This window comes from Callospermophilus lateralis, chromosome 6, assembly GCF_048772815.1.
Source record: "Callospermophilus lateralis isolate mCalLat2 chromosome 6, mCalLat2.hap1, whole genome shotgun sequence".
Taxonomy (NCBI): Eukaryota; Metazoa; Chordata; class Mammalia; order Rodentia; family Sciuridae; genus Callospermophilus; species Callospermophilus lateralis.
In genome coordinates, this window is record NC_135310.1 from 147,840,299 (window position 1) to 147,857,392 (window position 17,094).

The 17,094-nt window shown below is 41.4% G+C and overlaps 1 protein-coding gene across 3 annotated transcripts in view; it reads left to right on the forward strand.

The window, feature by feature from the left end:
* Sycp2l (synaptonemal complex protein 2 like) overlaps positions 1–17,094 on the forward strand; it is a 102,325-nt gene that overhangs the window by 23,471 nt on the left and 61,760 nt on the right. For all 3 annotated transcript variants that reach the window (XR_013091681.1, XM_076859189.1, XM_076859188.1), the window contains 8 exons: positions 4,215–4,300; positions 4,417–4,505; positions 6,397–6,431; positions 8,035–8,177; positions 9,730–9,782; positions 10,363–10,408; positions 12,840–12,932; positions 13,025–13,085. Coding sequence is in view for 2 of the 3 variants with exons in the window: in XM_076859189.1 (XP_076715304.1) it covers positions 4,215–4,300; positions 4,417–4,505; positions 6,397–6,431; positions 8,035–8,177; positions 9,730–9,782; positions 10,363–10,408; positions 12,840–12,932; positions 13,025–13,085 (606 nt within the window). In the remaining variant the exon portion in view is untranslated. The remainder of the gene's footprint in view (positions 1–4,214; positions 4,301–4,416; positions 4,506–6,396; positions 6,432–8,034; positions 8,178–9,729; positions 9,783–10,362; positions 10,409–12,839; positions 12,933–13,024; positions 13,086–17,094) is intronic.

Sequence of the window (17,094 nt, forward strand, 5' to 3'; positions counted from 1 at the left end):
ACTCTTCCTGTCTTGCCTTGTCTTCACATATGGTGAGACAGATTTTTCTCTGGTGTCCCATCTTATCAGAGTGCTAGTTCCTCATGAGGGTCCTACCCTTATAGTCTTATCTAGCCTACCCAAAGGCCCCCTCGCAAATGCCTTCTCATTGGGGGTAAAGGTTCTAATAGGAATTTGGGGGGTAGAAGTGGCAGGTTTTCACATGTAGTGGCTGACAGGTGCCTTGCACGAATGTCTGGGCTCTACAGAGTTGGCCTAATCCCTCTCTGAAGTAGAAAGTGTCTTTACTGACCTCCTTCCCAGTCCTTCTGCCATTGATAGTTGATCGCTCTTTCCCATTGATCTTTGGTTTATCACACGGGTTCTGTTTTTGTGATTGCTTCCTGTTTTGATGTATGGATTGTTTTCCTTCTCAGTTTGTTCTCCTCCTGATGTCAATGATTTACAATGTTTATTTCTTCCCCATTGTCTACTTTTAAGCCCATATTATGCTCTGTCCTGTGCTGCATTCTGGAATTCTATCTCCATTATGGCTCCAACTGCTACAATATATTTTGAAGAGCATTATGGTGTGTGGTTGGAACATGGTCAGGGCTTTAGATCACTTGAGGATGTCTCTTTGTTTCCCAGGATTGAACCCAGGACTCCTTAACCACTGAGTCACATCTCCAGCCCTTTTTATCTTCTATTTTAAGATAGTCTCACTTAAGTAGCTCAGGGCCTTGCTGAGTTGCTGAGGCTGGCCTTGAACTGGTGACCTTGAGGATGCCTTTCTGGCTTCTCTGCAATATTCTGACTCTGCAGGCTGCCCCGCTGATAACCCATTTTTGTGGTCTTCTGATATTGAGTTGCAAGAATGAATGCATATGTCCACAAACACAGCTGTTTTACAAGGTTCCTGGTGAGATTTGAAATCTTTAGCTCAGGAAAATTTGTTCTTTGATAATATTTATCAGAGTAGAGTTGCTCATCTTTGGCACTATTGAAGTTTTGAGCCAGATTTTTCTTTGTTTTGGGGTGCTTGTTATGGTTTGTATGTGAGGTGTCCCCAGAAGCTCATGTGTGAGACAACATGAGAAGGTACAGAGGGGAATGATTAGGTTGGGAGAGCCTTAACCTAGTCAGTGAATTAATCTCTGATGGGATTAATTGGTAGCTGGAGGCGGGTGGGGTTGTAGCTGGAGGAGGTGAGGCATTGGGGGTGTGGCTTTGGGTATATATTTGTATCTGGCAAGCGGAGTCTCTCTGCTTCTGCTCATCATGTGAGCTGCTTCCCTCTGCCACTCTCTTCCGCCGTGATGTCCTGCCTCACCTTAAACCCTGAGGAATGGAGTCTGCTGTGTGCAGATTGAGACCTGTGAAACAACGAGCCTCCAAATAAACTTTTCCTGTACAGTCGTGCTGGTCGGGTCTTTTAGTCATAGTAGTGAAAAAGCCGACTTGAACTGTGTTCAGTGTATCCCAAGATGTTAGGCAGTACCCCTGGCCTCTACCCACCAGATGCCAGTGGCAATCCACTCCAGAATCGAGACAACCCAAATGCATCTCCAGACATTGCTAAGTGTCTTCTGGGGGACAACACCTCCCCCCGGCACACACCCCCCCCCCCCCCCCCCCGTTGAGAACCACTGAAATTGGGTGCTTTCGGGGCATGGAACAATATGTAGTTCAAACAGGCTTAAATAAAAACTTATTGGCTCAAGGAACTTTAAAAACATGAGAGGCAGGAAGCTCCAGGGCAGCTTGGTGGTGGTGGGGGCGGGGAGCTTTGCTCCACTTCTCTGCAGTTCTTTCAAGACTACCTTCCTCACTGCTCTGTGGATTCCAGTTGTTTTCCCTGGGGGAGAGGGGGTTGAAGAATGGCTACCACCAACTGGGACTCCAAGCCCCTGATTCACATCTAGGAGAAGAACTTTTGGCTTTCCCCAAACAGCAAACAAAAGACCTAACTTTGCTCTCAATGGATGCTAATGCTCCCCAAAAGAATCAATCACTTGAAGAATGGGATGCTGTGTACTCTCAACCAAGCAGGATTCACTCCCACAACTGGTCAGTCCCACTCAAAGACCCGACTGCTCCCGAGGAGGAGGGAAAGATGATGCGAAAGTCCATTAATTGCCTTGTCTGTTCCCCCATTTGTAATATCTATTTTTCATCTGTTTTTTGTCTTCCTATGCCTCATCTTATTCATTTTTTCCCTCTGAATTTTATGTTTTCAAGTTTTTCTTGGAAGCCACTGCTTCAGTTCTGCTCTCCTTGCTTCTGCTGTAGGCTGGATTCTGCAATCGGGTGTCCCCCCCTGCACACCCATGGGCGGTGGTCATCTGCTTCTGCTCTTGGGTCCATTCCTCTCTCAGTGCGTTTGGTTTGGTGCAGTCCTGTTTTCTTGGGGGTTCTTGCCTACTGCAGTCTGCTAGTCTAGGGTGTAAAATGGGCAGGATGGAGCAAACGGGCCATTTCTCATCTGCCCTCTCTTCCAGTGTCATTTCTGGAAGTACCTGCAGAGTCCCTGGGGCCTGTTTGCTGCATGGTCTCAGTTCCTGGGATCTGGTAATTCTGCTTCCTCCTTCAGCCCTCGGGAATGGGGATAGGAGGGTGGTGACCTCCTACTGGTATTAATCTCTGGGTTGCCACATTGGTCCTGTTATAGTTAAAGCTTTGTCCCAGGGTTTCATAAACTGACTTCCAGACCACTCACGTATAATCGAATCAAGCCTTTATTGAAGCATACCGGTGGCAGCTGACCAGAACATAAAGCTGTTCCCCTGATCGGCCCCGAACAATTGCAAGGGCACTCCTTATAAGCCTGAAAACCACAAAAGGGATGTTCAGGGGGTCTAGCCAATGCAAGCAAGCCAGGTTACAGAAGCAGGACAGTGCAGTCAAGCGGAGGGAAGCCTAACCAATCAGTTAGCCCAGTCACCCTAGTTACAGAAACAATACCCCATTAGGTACTTTTGTGTTCTTAAAAGTTTCTATAGCAAAAGGAAAAGAACATCTTGCCCCAGTCATGACTCTTCTACTTGGCATGGTTGTTTTACAGGATGAAGTCATAAAACAAAATGGAGTCACATTTGCTCCTACTATCACAGTCCCACTTTGGTTTCTCAGTTCTTCCTACTCTTCATAACTAATTCCCTCTTGCAAATTCCCTGGGATTGAAAGGTCTAGAATGGCTTTGATTTTTATTCACGGTTAATTCTGTTTACTTCTGTTTTCATTTTGGACTACTGCTTTCTCTCCTAAATCAATAATTCACCTTCTTTTGCATTTGGACAGGATGAGTTGGATGTTTCTTAAATTTTTGTTTCCAGAGTTTTCCAAACATTACGAAACTTTTCTGTTGTCTCTTAACGAGCCAAGTTGCTCTTTTCCCTTTTCATAGGGCCATGTAATGTTATTTTTCTCTTGATGCTCTTAAAATGAAAATATGGAATGGAAGGTGGTATTTGCTAATTAACAGGCTACATAGACACCTTTAGAATCTTACACCGTCTGGCTGGGCTGTTAGAAGCGTTCCTTTGGATTTTAAGCTGGTAGGCTCAGACTCTAGCCATGTTTCTGGTTTCCAGAGATTATCCTACTGATGCAGTTTGCTTGGGTTGAGGAGAGGACTTTTATATTTCTGCTTCCTGGTTTGGATTCCCATAATTTCAGGAGCTACTTGAGTTGAAAAGGATACACTTTGTAATAATCCACATATTAAATATACATTTGGACATATGAGTTATACTATGACCTTACCGTGAGTCTTTGCAGTATGCAGTAAAAGGGCCAACATTTTATTTTTAAAAACCCTGCTTATCAGTGCCTGACCTTTTAAGATTTGTTTATTAAAACACATAAAAAGCATGAAGAAACAAGTGGACAATACAGGACCTGCACTTTGCCTATTGGTACCTGGGAGTAATCTAGGTAGCTTTGCTCAAAGTTTGATCACAATGAAAAGGTACTTTGTATATGTTGTTATTTTCCTTTGTGGGTGTCTGTGTAATACAAGTCTATCATGACCTGGTGATTCTATAACTTGAAGCTTTCTCTAATACGTCTCCTGCCCATGATATATCATTCATATAATCTATATATATGCTTTTTTCCTGCGTTATTTACTACTCCTGTAGCTCCCAATCTGTTCCTCTTTCTGCTGTGTCTAGGACTCATTTCCTTACTCTTTTTTGACATGTATTAGATTATTTTAAAAATTATACTTTCAGGGAAAATCCAGATGTTGGATTCCTTCATACTCAGCTTGGGATTCCTGGTAATAGAAAAAACTGTAAAGTTCTCGATTCAACAGGAGGTGAGTTGCAGATAACAAAACGGGCAGCAGTTGCTTTCAGAAAGCTTGGAGGAAGTTGCGTGTGTAGGCCTCTATGTTGTTCCTTCTCCCCAAACGCCTTCTTCCATTCCAAAAAGGCTCTGAAGACTATGAACTACATTTTGCATGGTGTGTCTTCTGCAGAGAGAAGAAAGTTCCCTTTGTCGGAAGGCACGTGTCATCTTATGTAAGTGACCTTGTATTTGGTTATGTGATTTCTCAAGGGCAAAGTCTCTCCTTGTACTACTTTGTTCCCCTTAGAGCGAATTACTTCATTCCTCCCTTTAGTAAGTGCTTTGTGTACCTAATAGATATCAGGCCCTGTGCTAGGCAGTGAAAGATGGAGGGAAAAGGGTAGATGTTGCTAGACTCTTCTTGTTTCCTAGTACAGGGATTTTTTTTTCTTTCTTTGTTGCATTGAACTTTGAGACAAAATGCTTTCTTGGGCTACGGATAATTTTTTGACAGTGAACATGACCTACCTTAATGACTCATGGAAGAGTGTCCAGAACGTGGACCTAGAGCCAGGCTGCTTGGTTTTGAGTCATGGTTTTGCCACTTATGCAAGCTGTGCATGAGCCATAGTTGTAACCTGCTCTACCTCAGTGTACTTGCCTGTGAAATGGAGCAAAAAATAACTCTGACTAGATAGTTGTAAAGATTACATCAGGCAAACCCATTTAAGGTGATTAGCATATTACCTGGTAAAAGAAGTGAATGCTCCAAGGTTACTTTGCTTCAGCTAAACCAATAGGGTATGAAATTTGTACTCGTTTTCAAGTGATAGATTTTTTTGGTTGATGTTCATTTTTTGAAGACCCAGTTGCAGTTATATAGTTTCTGGGTTGTGAAATATGGAGGTAAGGTTGTAATATATGACACCAAGGAAAGAGTAAAACTACCTTTCTTTGAAATTTGAACCCGAGTCCATGGTTTTGTGACCCACTAGGACCATGAGGAACATCACCATGACATCCCATCATTCATGTGACAAAGCCATGACCCAGGTGTTCACCATAGTGCAGGGTCTGGAAGAGGTGATTGGCAGGTGTGGCGATTCCTGCCTTCATGTTTGCCCATTTAACTAGTCTTTTCAGGATGTAGTTTTTCCACTGAATAAAAAATAAACCATTTATATTGAATACATTAGTGAAGTCAGTACCCTTCTTAAATTTTTTTTTTTTTAGATGGAGATGGACACAATATCTTTACTTTGTTTATTTAGTTTATGTGTTATCAGGGTTTGAACCCAGTGCCTCGCACATTCTAGGCAAGCTCTCTACCACTGAGCCACAAGCCCAGCCCATGAAGTCAGTATTCTTAATGGTATACTTAGGTTTGGACGGTGGCTGACTGATGTTTTCAAGTTTCCAAACTAATTCTAGAAAATCTAGAATGTTCTGGACTCCAGGTTAAAGGGAGAACTTGCAAGCATAAAGAGAACTCTCAGTGGTTCTAACTTAAGGCTTGTATTTAATAGTAACAAATTGGTTCATTTATTATAAGAAATGGAATTAACACAGGCTTCTTAACAAGTCTATTCTTTAAAACATATTTTTAGACACACAGTCAAAAACTCTAAAATGAACATACAATATGGAAAATTCTAAAATGAATATATAGTAGCTTAATTCCATTATATCTTTTAAGTTGATCATTTTTGAAAATCGGATCAAACAGCACATAGTATAGACCCAGAGTACTAGGTGTCAAATTATGTAAAATGATATAAACCCTCATAGACTGCTGAAAGGATTGATCTTATAACTCTAGAGCTGTATTAGATGAAACCTTAGATCACCAGATTAAAGTAACTTCATAGAGAATGAAATAAATAAAACTTCAAAAAGTGTAGTGGCTCCAAGCTTCATACCCACAAAAACCCCATGTAATTAACATATAAACTTGAAGATTTTTCCACAAAAATGTAATATGATCCATGTGAAAGTTCTGATGGTTTGAAATTGTTGCAAAAATACATATCTTGGTCTTAAAATTTGATGCCCATCTGATTAAAAAATTTTTTTTTACCTCTTGCTCTTCATTTCAATAAAATATGTTCTGTTTAAATGTTTCAGGAAGAACCTGGCATGGACAATCTTGACTGTGGGTGGTAAGAATTAGTTCAAGTTTTAAATACTTAGAATATTAAATATTGGACACCATTTTAAAAATGAGCATCTTGAATCAATTATAGTCAAATTAAAAATAATCAAGATTCTACTTTTAGTTTGAGAAAATTAAAAACTATTAATAATAAGGAGATATGCATTTACTCACCAGCCAGTTCTGTCAAATTTTGGTATTTTGTCACATCTATTTCAACTGAAATTCTTTTAGATAAATCAGAATCTCAAGTTAAGTCCCCATGTCTGTGTCTCCAATTCCATTCCCCTTTCTTTGACTTGAATTTATTTTTTCATTCCCAAGCATATTTTTCTGTTTTGTGTATTCCATAAGCAACATACATTATTTTTACAGATTTTAAAAACATTATATAAATTCCATCCCATTGGACACATCCAGTTACAACTCCTTTTTTCTCTTGGGACATTTGAGATTTAAACATATCAATATATGTAGTTTTAGTTTATCTGTTGTGAAATACCATAATTAATTTTGATATTCTTTTTTGGGGGGGCGGTAATGGGGAATGAACTAAGGGGCACTTGACCACTGAGCCACATCCTCGTATTTTATTTAGAGACAGGATCTTACCTGCTTGGTTAGCACTTCACTGTTGCTGAGGCTGGCTTTGAACTTATGATCCTCCTGCCCCAGACTCCGGAGTCACTGGGTTTACAGATATTTTTCTTTTTGTAGACATATGTTAAGGCTTTTTGATCGAATTCTATTATTAATTTAATGTAACTAAAATATAAAACACGTAATTTTTAAAAAAATCGGTGTCTCCTGACATATTGTCTGTATTTTTCTCTTAACAATTCTTAAATGTAATTTAAATGATTTAATTGCTCCAGGAGACATCTTCTTAGAACTGTAAGACATAATGCTAGTGTTCCAAGATGGAATTTCCCCCCATATTTTTAATTGGTGCGTTATAATTATACTTATTAGTGGGACTCATTGTTACCTATTCATATGTGCTTATGATGTAACTATAATTGGGTCAATATTGTTCCTCAGTATTTTTTTCTTCCCTCCTCTCCCCCTTCCCTGATTCCCTTTCATCTGCTGATTTGCCTTCAGTTTTCATGAGATTCTCCCCACCATCCCTTTCTTCCTTTTGTTTTGCTACTCGAGATTGAACCCAGCCCTTTTAATATTTTGTACTGAGATAGCGTCTCCCTGAGTTGCTTCAGGTCTTGCTAAGTGGCGGAGGCTGGTTTTGAACTCATGATCCTCCTGCCTCGGCCTCCCAAAGGGCTGAGATTTCAGGCAAGCGCCACTGCACTCAACCTTTTTGTTCTCCCTTGATTCCACAAATGGAAAAAAAAAAAAAGAAAAGTGACCCTTGACCTTCTGAGTTTGGCTTAATTCTCTTTAAGTGGTGTACTCAAATTCCATCCATTTTCCTGCAAATGACATAATTTCATTCTTTCTGGCTGAAGGAAGCTCCGCTGTGTGTACATATCCCACATTTTCTTTCTCCATTCATAGGAGGGAATTTCTCAGAGCAGGTGCTAACTTCGGAACCTGCATGTCCTGCTGCCTGGTGCCCAGAATTATCTACATCTGCCCTGTTTTTACTCCAGATTATGACCAGCAGGTCACTCTCACCGAGGCGCTGTGTCGGATGACGACTAGAACGTCCAGGCGTGACCTTGTCCATCAGTGGTTTGACGATGAGGTCCTGGCTGAAGCTTTCAAGAAAATTAGGGATGGAGAATTTGAGACGGTGAGAAGCCTGGTTACAAAAATCCCTGGTTGGTTGGTATTTATTAAGCCTCTGCTCAGTCCTGTCCTGTGTGTGGGCCTGGATGGGGTTCTCTTTTTCTTCATTATGATTAAGTGGCCGTTCTTAAGTTTCTATTCCGTCTAACAGTGAAATGATTTTGAAGGCAACATGAGGCCAAGTAGGGAGATGAAGATGAGGCTCTGAGACTGGGGACTGAGCTCTCTGAATTGATGTGTCCCGTCCATTGATGTGTCCCGTCCATTGATGTGTCCCGTCCAAGAAACACATGGGAGAGGGGAACAGTCTTCCACAAACCTCAGACTGGGAAGAGAACAGGAGAAGGAAAGAAAGAGCACTTGAGCCCTGGAAAGAGCAGCTGTGTCGCTGGGAGGTGTGAGCCAGAGACTGAGGAGCATTATGGGGTGGTTGTGCTGTGAGCCATGCAGCCTGTCCCATTTAGAGGAACAGTTATTTTCAGTATCTTCGACACAACCCCAGCTTACTGCGGTCATGTCCTCAAGTAGCACAAAATAACGCCCTGCGGCTTCATTGTGTATCTAACTGTATCCTAACAGCTAAAGCATCTCCCCTCTTATTTTAATGTTCTTAAAATGAAAGACTCTTAGAAAAAGATAAAATTCATAATAATAGTTTTCATGTTTAATCAGACCCCTTGGGTTCAACCCGCCATGTAATTGGGATTCATACACAATTCAGATTGTATTAAATCTGGACCTCATATATTTATCTCCTACTCTGAGCTAGTGCCTTATACTTAGTAGGTGTTTAGCCAGATTCAGTATGCTCTAAATGGAAAGCTCAGGAGCCTAGGGGCTGTTCTGGACTTGGGCTCAAGTTTCACCACCCTGACTTGCATGATGCAGGTATTTTGGCCAGGTGCATGACTTGTGAAGCCAGAGTGTCCTCCCCTGCAAAAGGGGAATAGACCCTGCCCCCCCCCAATCAGACTGCTGAGCACTTAATGGGAGAAGCTGAAATTACCTGGCATCAATTTCCTTTTGTCACTTCCTCATCTGCAGGGAAATTTGTCTACCATAGGAGAAAAGTAACTACCTTATTTCCAAAATCCTTTCTACCCTGTCAGATTCTTAACTGAATTGCTTTCAGTTAAAGAAAATTGGCGGTGGAGAACACACCCAGAGAAACCCAGAGTTGCTTCGTTTGATGGATTTGTGATTGGCTGTGATGCACAGGTGTTAGGGAAGTTAGTTCAATATTGTAATCTTGGGTTTTTTTTCCTTGATTATTCTTCTGACCCAATGAAGCAGTAGTGCATATGACTTTTGGAGACCTAAGTATTCATTGGCTAAAAACTTAATGCTGTGGTGAGGAGTAGTTATTTCCAGAAATGTAGGCTTGGATATTCTCTTTGTGGTACAGTGTTGCTAACACAAAATGAGTTCTTGTGAAACCTGATGATGTTCCTGGACCCTGAGTGTTTGGAAGCAAACACTGGCCCCTGCCGGCTGGTTAAAGAAGATATTTTGATTTCTTTTTTTTAAAATAAAACTTGCCATTATTTATTTTAAAGGATAGTCGACTCTTTCTCAATCACCTCAACAACAGACTTGGTGAGAAAAGAAGGTAAGATGTTTCTCTGTGTACTGTTTTCTTGACTAATTACTTTTTAGAAATATCTAATATTTTACAAGAATAGGATCTGTTTGACTTTAGATATAGGATCCAGTTATTAATACAAATTTGTGGTTCACTGATTAGAAATCTAAGATGATCAGATCGCTTATGCCTAGTGGCTCATTTGAGTGTTTAAAAAATTATCTGCCTTTAACGTGTTTTTTGACTTTGCATATTTATTTTTAGCAAGACATCCTTGAGTGAGTCTGTAGATCTTAGGAAGAGCAAGGTCATACAGACTTGAGGTCACTGGAGATTCAGATATCATGGACAGTTACATCCTTGATGAGACGAGGGTTGTTAAATTCACCCCTTTCTTTAGGAATCTTTCAGAATAATTTGGCTGAATTACAGTACTAGTGAGCTGTCCAGCTAGAGAGTAGATTTCTATTTGCAGGGTTGAAACCCCCTACTGTTCTCTATACCAGGAGACTTAATGACACACCCTAGTTACAGATGCTTGTTGCAAAACATTTGTAGGTTGTGTGTAGGATCCATCCTTAATTTTTAATGGTGAAGTGTTTTGCAGGGTCTATTCATTTCCCTGTATTGCTGCTTTTGCTGATGAGCATGAGGTATGTTTGTCTCTCTCGGTGGGTGGGTGAGGGTGGAGTGCAAGGAAACCTGTAGTTAGGTTAGATTGTTGTTACTCAGAAGGGCTTTATACAAAGGTTGCCAGTTTCTCCTAGTGTTCTCAACTTTGAAATCATCCATGCTGGACCATGACCATGATGCTTGGCCAGTGAGCATAGGGGCTCTCCTACTACTACTGGGTAAAGGAGTTTTAGGGTCCATACTGTACAGATGTCAATTACAGGAACCTTGCCTTATTTTGCCCTATTGATGGGTGACATCCTTTAGGCCTGGACTTTTTCTCCTCTGGTTGATGCCTCCCTTTTTCCTGACCAAGTGAGACCATATTCTTTTTCTCTACTTTGTCATTGTATAATATTGTGCAAACTACCCCTATAGAGAAAGTACCTTTGTATCACAAATGCTTGACACTATCTTTCTTTCTACCTTGCACTTTCTAGCCAAGGTTGACCAGCTGCTTTTCACCCCCTTCTTCAGTCTCTAGAGGAACAAGTTCTTTCATTATACAAGGTCCCTGACCTACAGTGTCTCATTTGCAGGGTGAAACCTTCAGGGGCCTTAGAACCTTGACTCGGCTACAGATTCCTTGTCCCCATCTTTAGATTGTCCTCTTAACAACTTCTTTAAGTTCAGAGCTTGTGTTTGTCTCTTGAGCTGAACTTTGAGCTTGTGAATACCCTACACACTCCTTCTCTCTAGAACAGACATTGGTCGACTGATCCTTGTATCCCACTTTGGCCTGTTTTCCTTTGGTGGTCTGAAATTTCCTCTCTTCACTTGGCTCTGACTTCCAGATTTCCACCAGCTTCAACCAGGCCTCTTGTGCCGGCTTCTGGTGGCATACACTGGGAGCAGAGGTCTTCATCCAGCTCTGTAGCCATTACAAAGTGGGCATGCGTGATGAAAAGATGTCTAAGCCATACCGTTTATTGGAAAAGCAGGCTGTAGAAGAGCAAGTCTGGCGTTCGCCCCATCACTGGGGAATAAGAACTTTATATATACAGTTGAACATCCAAATACCAGAAATGTTTCAGAATTGAAAACTCACAGAATCCATGTGACCTTTACAAGTGGAAAATTCCACATCCGACTTCACTTGATGCAGTCAAAACACGGTGTACTGAAAATACTGTATAAAGTTGTCAGGAGCTGCCACTTAGGAACCGAGCCACCTGTTAGCCTTGAGCAATGAGTATGTGTAGATGTGGCAAGCCAGCCATGGGCTGTGTATGTGAACTATGAGCATCGAGCACACAGGGTGGACTGAACCAACGTTGCCTCTTTGTCTGGGCAGGCAATATATGCGTCTTTTTGCTCGCTCTGCCTGTGAGCCCCACACTGCACATGAGATGAGCGTGGCCTTCCTAGATGTCAGTCAACCTGCTGACAGCAAGACATCATGAAGCTAGACTCCACTCCCTGAAACCTGACCCCTTGCCTCATTTGAATGGCTTCTCCCCAATAAAAGGGTTCAGCACATGCTCCTTGCTCTTTCTTGCCTGCCTTGCCCCCTGGTGGGAGCTGCAGCTGAGGAGCAGTCACTGAGCCCAAAGGAAAGGTACTTTCTGAATCTGTCTTACATTTAGTCCCCAGATTCACTTGGAGTGACCCTGATCGGTTTAGTCGTGTGACGGGGCATAAAATGACCTATGTATGAGGTGTATGTGATCTGTAAATGAATTTTGGGTTTAGATTCAGGTTGTAGCCCCAAGAAATCTCACTATATACATGCAAATGCTCCAAAATACAAAAATTTACGAAGTGCATTGGGGTTGCAAGCATTTTGGATAAGGGCTGCTCAACCTGAACTTCCTGATAATTTGTCTGCAAAACCCGTGGCGGGAACTGGAGAGGACAAAGGCATTGCTAATGGCGCCTATTGAAAGGGACCAATGGGAAGTTAGAACGCAGGTACCACACTATTTGAGTCTTTCTTTTCTCCATTTTTACTAAAGCATATATTATAATTATCAGTTAAAATGAAAATGCTCCAAACTTAAGTCTTTATTCTAGTCGATGGTAGTTAGGTGACAGATCACTCTTCAGATTTAATCACATCTCCCTTTCTAAAAGTATCCCTCTATATGCTGTATGGATTGTCACTGCTTCACCATAGAACTGACAACTTCATGATTCTCACCAGGAAGAATTGTTTAGCTAGGGTCATCTGACATTTAAAATATCTATTAAATGTGCTAAGGACAGGGATTTTATTGGGAATGGCTTGGTCATATAAAGCCGAGATCTTGGTTTTGCACAAACTAATCAGGAAATAAAGGGGGCCCTAAAGTATTAGGATAATGCTGTTCTAGGAAAAGCACAAGATTTTTTTTAAAAATAAGGACTTTTTTATCTGACCCCATGACATAGTTTTTTTGTGTGTATTACTTTTTTGCCGAAATTCTCTTATAGATGAGAAAACCAGCAGATGAAAAATTAGAGAAATTTTGGATTGATTTCAACCTTGGAAGTCAGAGAGTAACTTTTTATATACACAATGATGAGGTAAGGAGGCTAATCCCCTATTAGACCTACCTGCTTAATGTATTTGGAAATGGGTTATATGCTCATGAGTTTTATCTGTTTACTTTCCCTAGAGTGCTCTGTGGGACCCAGTAAGAATTTTGAAGGAAGGAGTTGTTAACTTCAGAGTAATAGGTAAGACGATGATAATTCAGAACTCCTCCACATCAAGCTCAGTACTTGTTTATATTTGCAGTATGGGTTAAGACCAGGTTTCAGTCATCTCGTGGGGCAGAGGTAAGGCTGTGTGGTACAGTGGAAGGCTCATTGTGCTCAAGGCAAGGTTTAGGGGGCATAGTATTGATGACTTCTTTGCTTTGTGGCTTTGGGATTCAACTGCTTGTCTAGTTTTCTCAATTCATAGTTATGGTTCTTGCCAGATTAAAAGCAGAACTGCTACCAGATGTAGTGGTGCATGCCTGTAATCCCAGTGACTGAGGAGGCTGAGGCAGGAGGATCTTGAGTTCGAGGCTAGCCTCAGCAACTAAGACCCTAAGCAACTTAGTGAAACCCTGTTTCAGCATCTCAGTTGTAATCGTGCATGATCAGGTTTCCTGAAATGGGTTTTTAAAATACAGAAGGGCTGGGGATATAGCTCAGTGGTAAAGCATCTCTGGGTTTAATCCCTAGAACCAAAAAATTAAATAAATGCACAACTACCATGTAACTTTTCCAGAAGATTCTATCAATATATAGTCCAGTGATTTCACTTTGAGATAGACATGCAAAAGAATTGGAAGGAGAATGTTGAACTGTTCATCCATGTTCATAGTCGCATTACTCACAACATCTACAAAGTGAAAATAACCCAAATGTTCAGTGAAGAATGAATGATATCAAATAAAATATCCCATACATGCACATGTATACCATGTTATGCAGCTTTGGAAAGAGAAACTCTGACACCTGCCACAACACAGAGGAACCTTGAGGTCATTAGGCCAAGTGACATAAGCCAATTTGAATATGGCAAAGTACTGATCCCAATGTATGAGGGTATTTAATGTAGTCAGATTCATAGAGACAGCAGATTGGCCGTTGTCAGGGCTGTGGGAAGGGAGAAATGGATAGCAGATGTTCAAAGGGGACCAAGTTTCCGTTTTTCAAGATGGAAAAGTTCTGGAGATCCTGTTGTATAACAATGTTCATGTGCTAACTTAAATTAAAAAACACAAATGATGACTATGAACATTTTGTTTTGTGTAGGGTTGTCCTGCCACCCCCAAACCGCCGCCCCCCCCCCCCCCCCCCGCAGTCACAACTTGGCAAAATGGTTTTGGTACCTGTCTTCCTCTCCCACAGAGTCACAGTAACAACTGATCAATGAGTTCACAGGCATCTGTGCCACCTCTTGTGGTTTTTTTTTTTTAATTTTTATTGTTGGTTGTTCAAAACATTACATAGTTCTTGATATATCATATTTCACACTTTGATTCAAGTGGGATATGAACTCCCATTTTTACCCCGTATACAGATTGCAGAATCACATCAGTTACACATCCATTGATTTACATATTGCCATTCTGGTGTCTGTTGTATTCTGCTGCCTTTCCTATCCTCTACTATCCCCCCTCCCCCCTCCCCTTCCCTCTTCTCTCTCTACCCCCTCTACTGTAATTCATTTCTCCCCCTTATATTTTTTTCCCTTTCCCCTCACTTCCTCTTGTATGTAATTTTGTATACCCCTGAGGGTCTCCTTCCATTTCCATGCAGTTTCCCTTCTCTCTTCCTTTCCCTCCCACCTCTCATCCCTGTTTAATGTTAATCATCTTCTCATGCTCTTCATCCCTACTCTGTTCTTACTCTCCTTATATCAAAGAAGACATTTGGCATTTGTTTTTAAGGGATTGGCTAGCTTCACTTAGCATAATCTGCTCTAATGCCATCCATTTCCCTGCAAATTCTATGATTTTGTCATTTTTTAATGCAGAGTAATACTCCATTGTGTATAAATGCCACATTTTTTTTTATCCATTCGTCTATTGAAGGGCATCTAGGTTGGTTCCACAGTCTAGCTATTGTGAATTGTGCTGCTATGAACATGGATGTAGCAGTGTCCCTGTAGTATGCTCTTTTTAGGTCTTTAGGGAATAGACCGAGAAGGGGAATAGCTGGGTCAAATGATGGTTCCATTCCCAGCTTTCCAAGAAATCTCCATACTGCTTTCCAAATTGGCCGCACCAATTTGCAGTCCCACCAGCAATGTACAAGTGAACCCTTTTCCCCACATCCTCGCCAGCACTTGTTGTTGTTTGACTTCCTAATGGCTGCCAATCTTACTGGAGTGAGATGATATCTTAGGGTGGTTTTGATTTGCATTTTTCTGACTGCTAGAGATGGTGAGCATTTTTCCATGTACTTGTTGATTGATTGTATGTCCTCCTCTGAGAAATGTCTGTTCAGGTCCTTGGCCCATTTGTTGATTGGGTTATTTGTTATCTTATTGTCTAATTTTTTGAGTTCTTTGTATATTCTGGATATTAGGGCTCTGTCTGAAGTGTGAGGAGTAAAGATTTGTTCCCAGGATGTAGGCTCCCTATTTACCTCTCTTATTGTTTCTTTTGCTGAGAAAAAACTTTTTAGTTTGAGTAAGTCCCATTTGTTGATTCTAGTTATTAACTCTTGTGCTATGGGTGTGCTATTGAGGAATTTGGAGCCCGACCCCACAGTATGTAGATCGTAGCCAACTTTTTCTTCTATCAGACGCCGTGTGTCTCTGATTTGATATCAAGTTCCTTGATCCACTTTGAGTTAACTTTTGTGCATGGCGAGAGAAAGGGATTCAGTTTCATTTTGTTGCATATGGATTTCCAGTTTTCCCAGCACCATTTGTTGAAGATGCTATCCTTCCTCCATTGCATGCTTTTAGCCCCTTTATCAAATATAAGGCCCTCCGTGGGCCGCTGGGCCTGTTCTGTCTGTTGGTTGCAGGTCTGTTTACCTAGCAGGCGCTGGTGGCGGCTCTGCCCCTCCCCCAACGGGGTGATGGCAGGCCACTGGGCCTGTTCTGCCGGTGGGTCGCAGGTCCGCCTACCTTGCTGGCGCAGGGGGCGGCTCTACCCCTCCGCGGGCCTCTGGGCCTGTTCTGCCGGTGGGTCGCAGGTCCACCTCTTGGTTCCACCTCTTGTGTTTTGATTTCAGTCCTTTGACCCTCCTGACCTTAGGCCTCCTTCACTGACTTTTCATCCCAACTTGATGGCATGGAGTGATCTTGCTCAGCTGTAATCATACATGATCAGGTTTCCTGCATTGGGTTTTTAAATACAGAAGGCTATATTTTCATTCATGCTAGGCAAGTGCTCTACCCCTGGAGCCCACCCCAGCCCAAGATTCACATTTGCTGCTTAGCTTCCTGGAAGCCAGGGTGAAAAATGAAATATGACCTGTGAGCATCTCTAAATTAGATGTTATCATAAATGTAAATTAGGAGTAACTTATACAGTAAACTTATATAGGAATTGTTAATTTAAGATGTTTAAGATGGCATTGATGATAGTAAATAAGGACTTCCTTGGGTTTCTGACTGGGGTACCCTTAACATGGCTTTTCTGACTTTATGCCTCAACTCTGAACTTTGCTACACTCATAGTTTTCAATAACTAAGTTGCCAAAGTGAATATTCTATACTTTATTAATAGATCATAATACTATTCTGACACTTTGTCAAGATACCATGTGGCACTTTGTAAATACAAAGTGGGTGTTTCCATTTTTTTTTTTTAATCTGAGGAAAACAAAGATTAACAGACTCTGCAAATGAGACTTTGATCTTGTCTACACAGTCCTTCTGGCTGGGGAGTCGGCCAGGTATGCTGGCAGCGTGGTGTGGCCCTCAGTATTTCTTCTGACCCGTATGTGTTTGTGTTGATCCCCAAAGCCCAGCTAGCTAAAAATACATGTATTTTGGCAGATGATGGTTTTGAACCACTCTTGCAACAGAGTTTTAGAAAGACTCTTCAGTGAGGAGTGGACATCCAGTAAGATCAGAATTTGGGGAAGATTTCCTGACCTTGACTCTAGATCACCACTGCCCCATTTATAGAAATAAAATGTGATGCAGGGGCTTCAGAATGGGAGAGACTCTTCACTACCTGCACCTTATATAAGGCATTAGTCTCCCAAAAAGCTAAACATCAAAACAAAA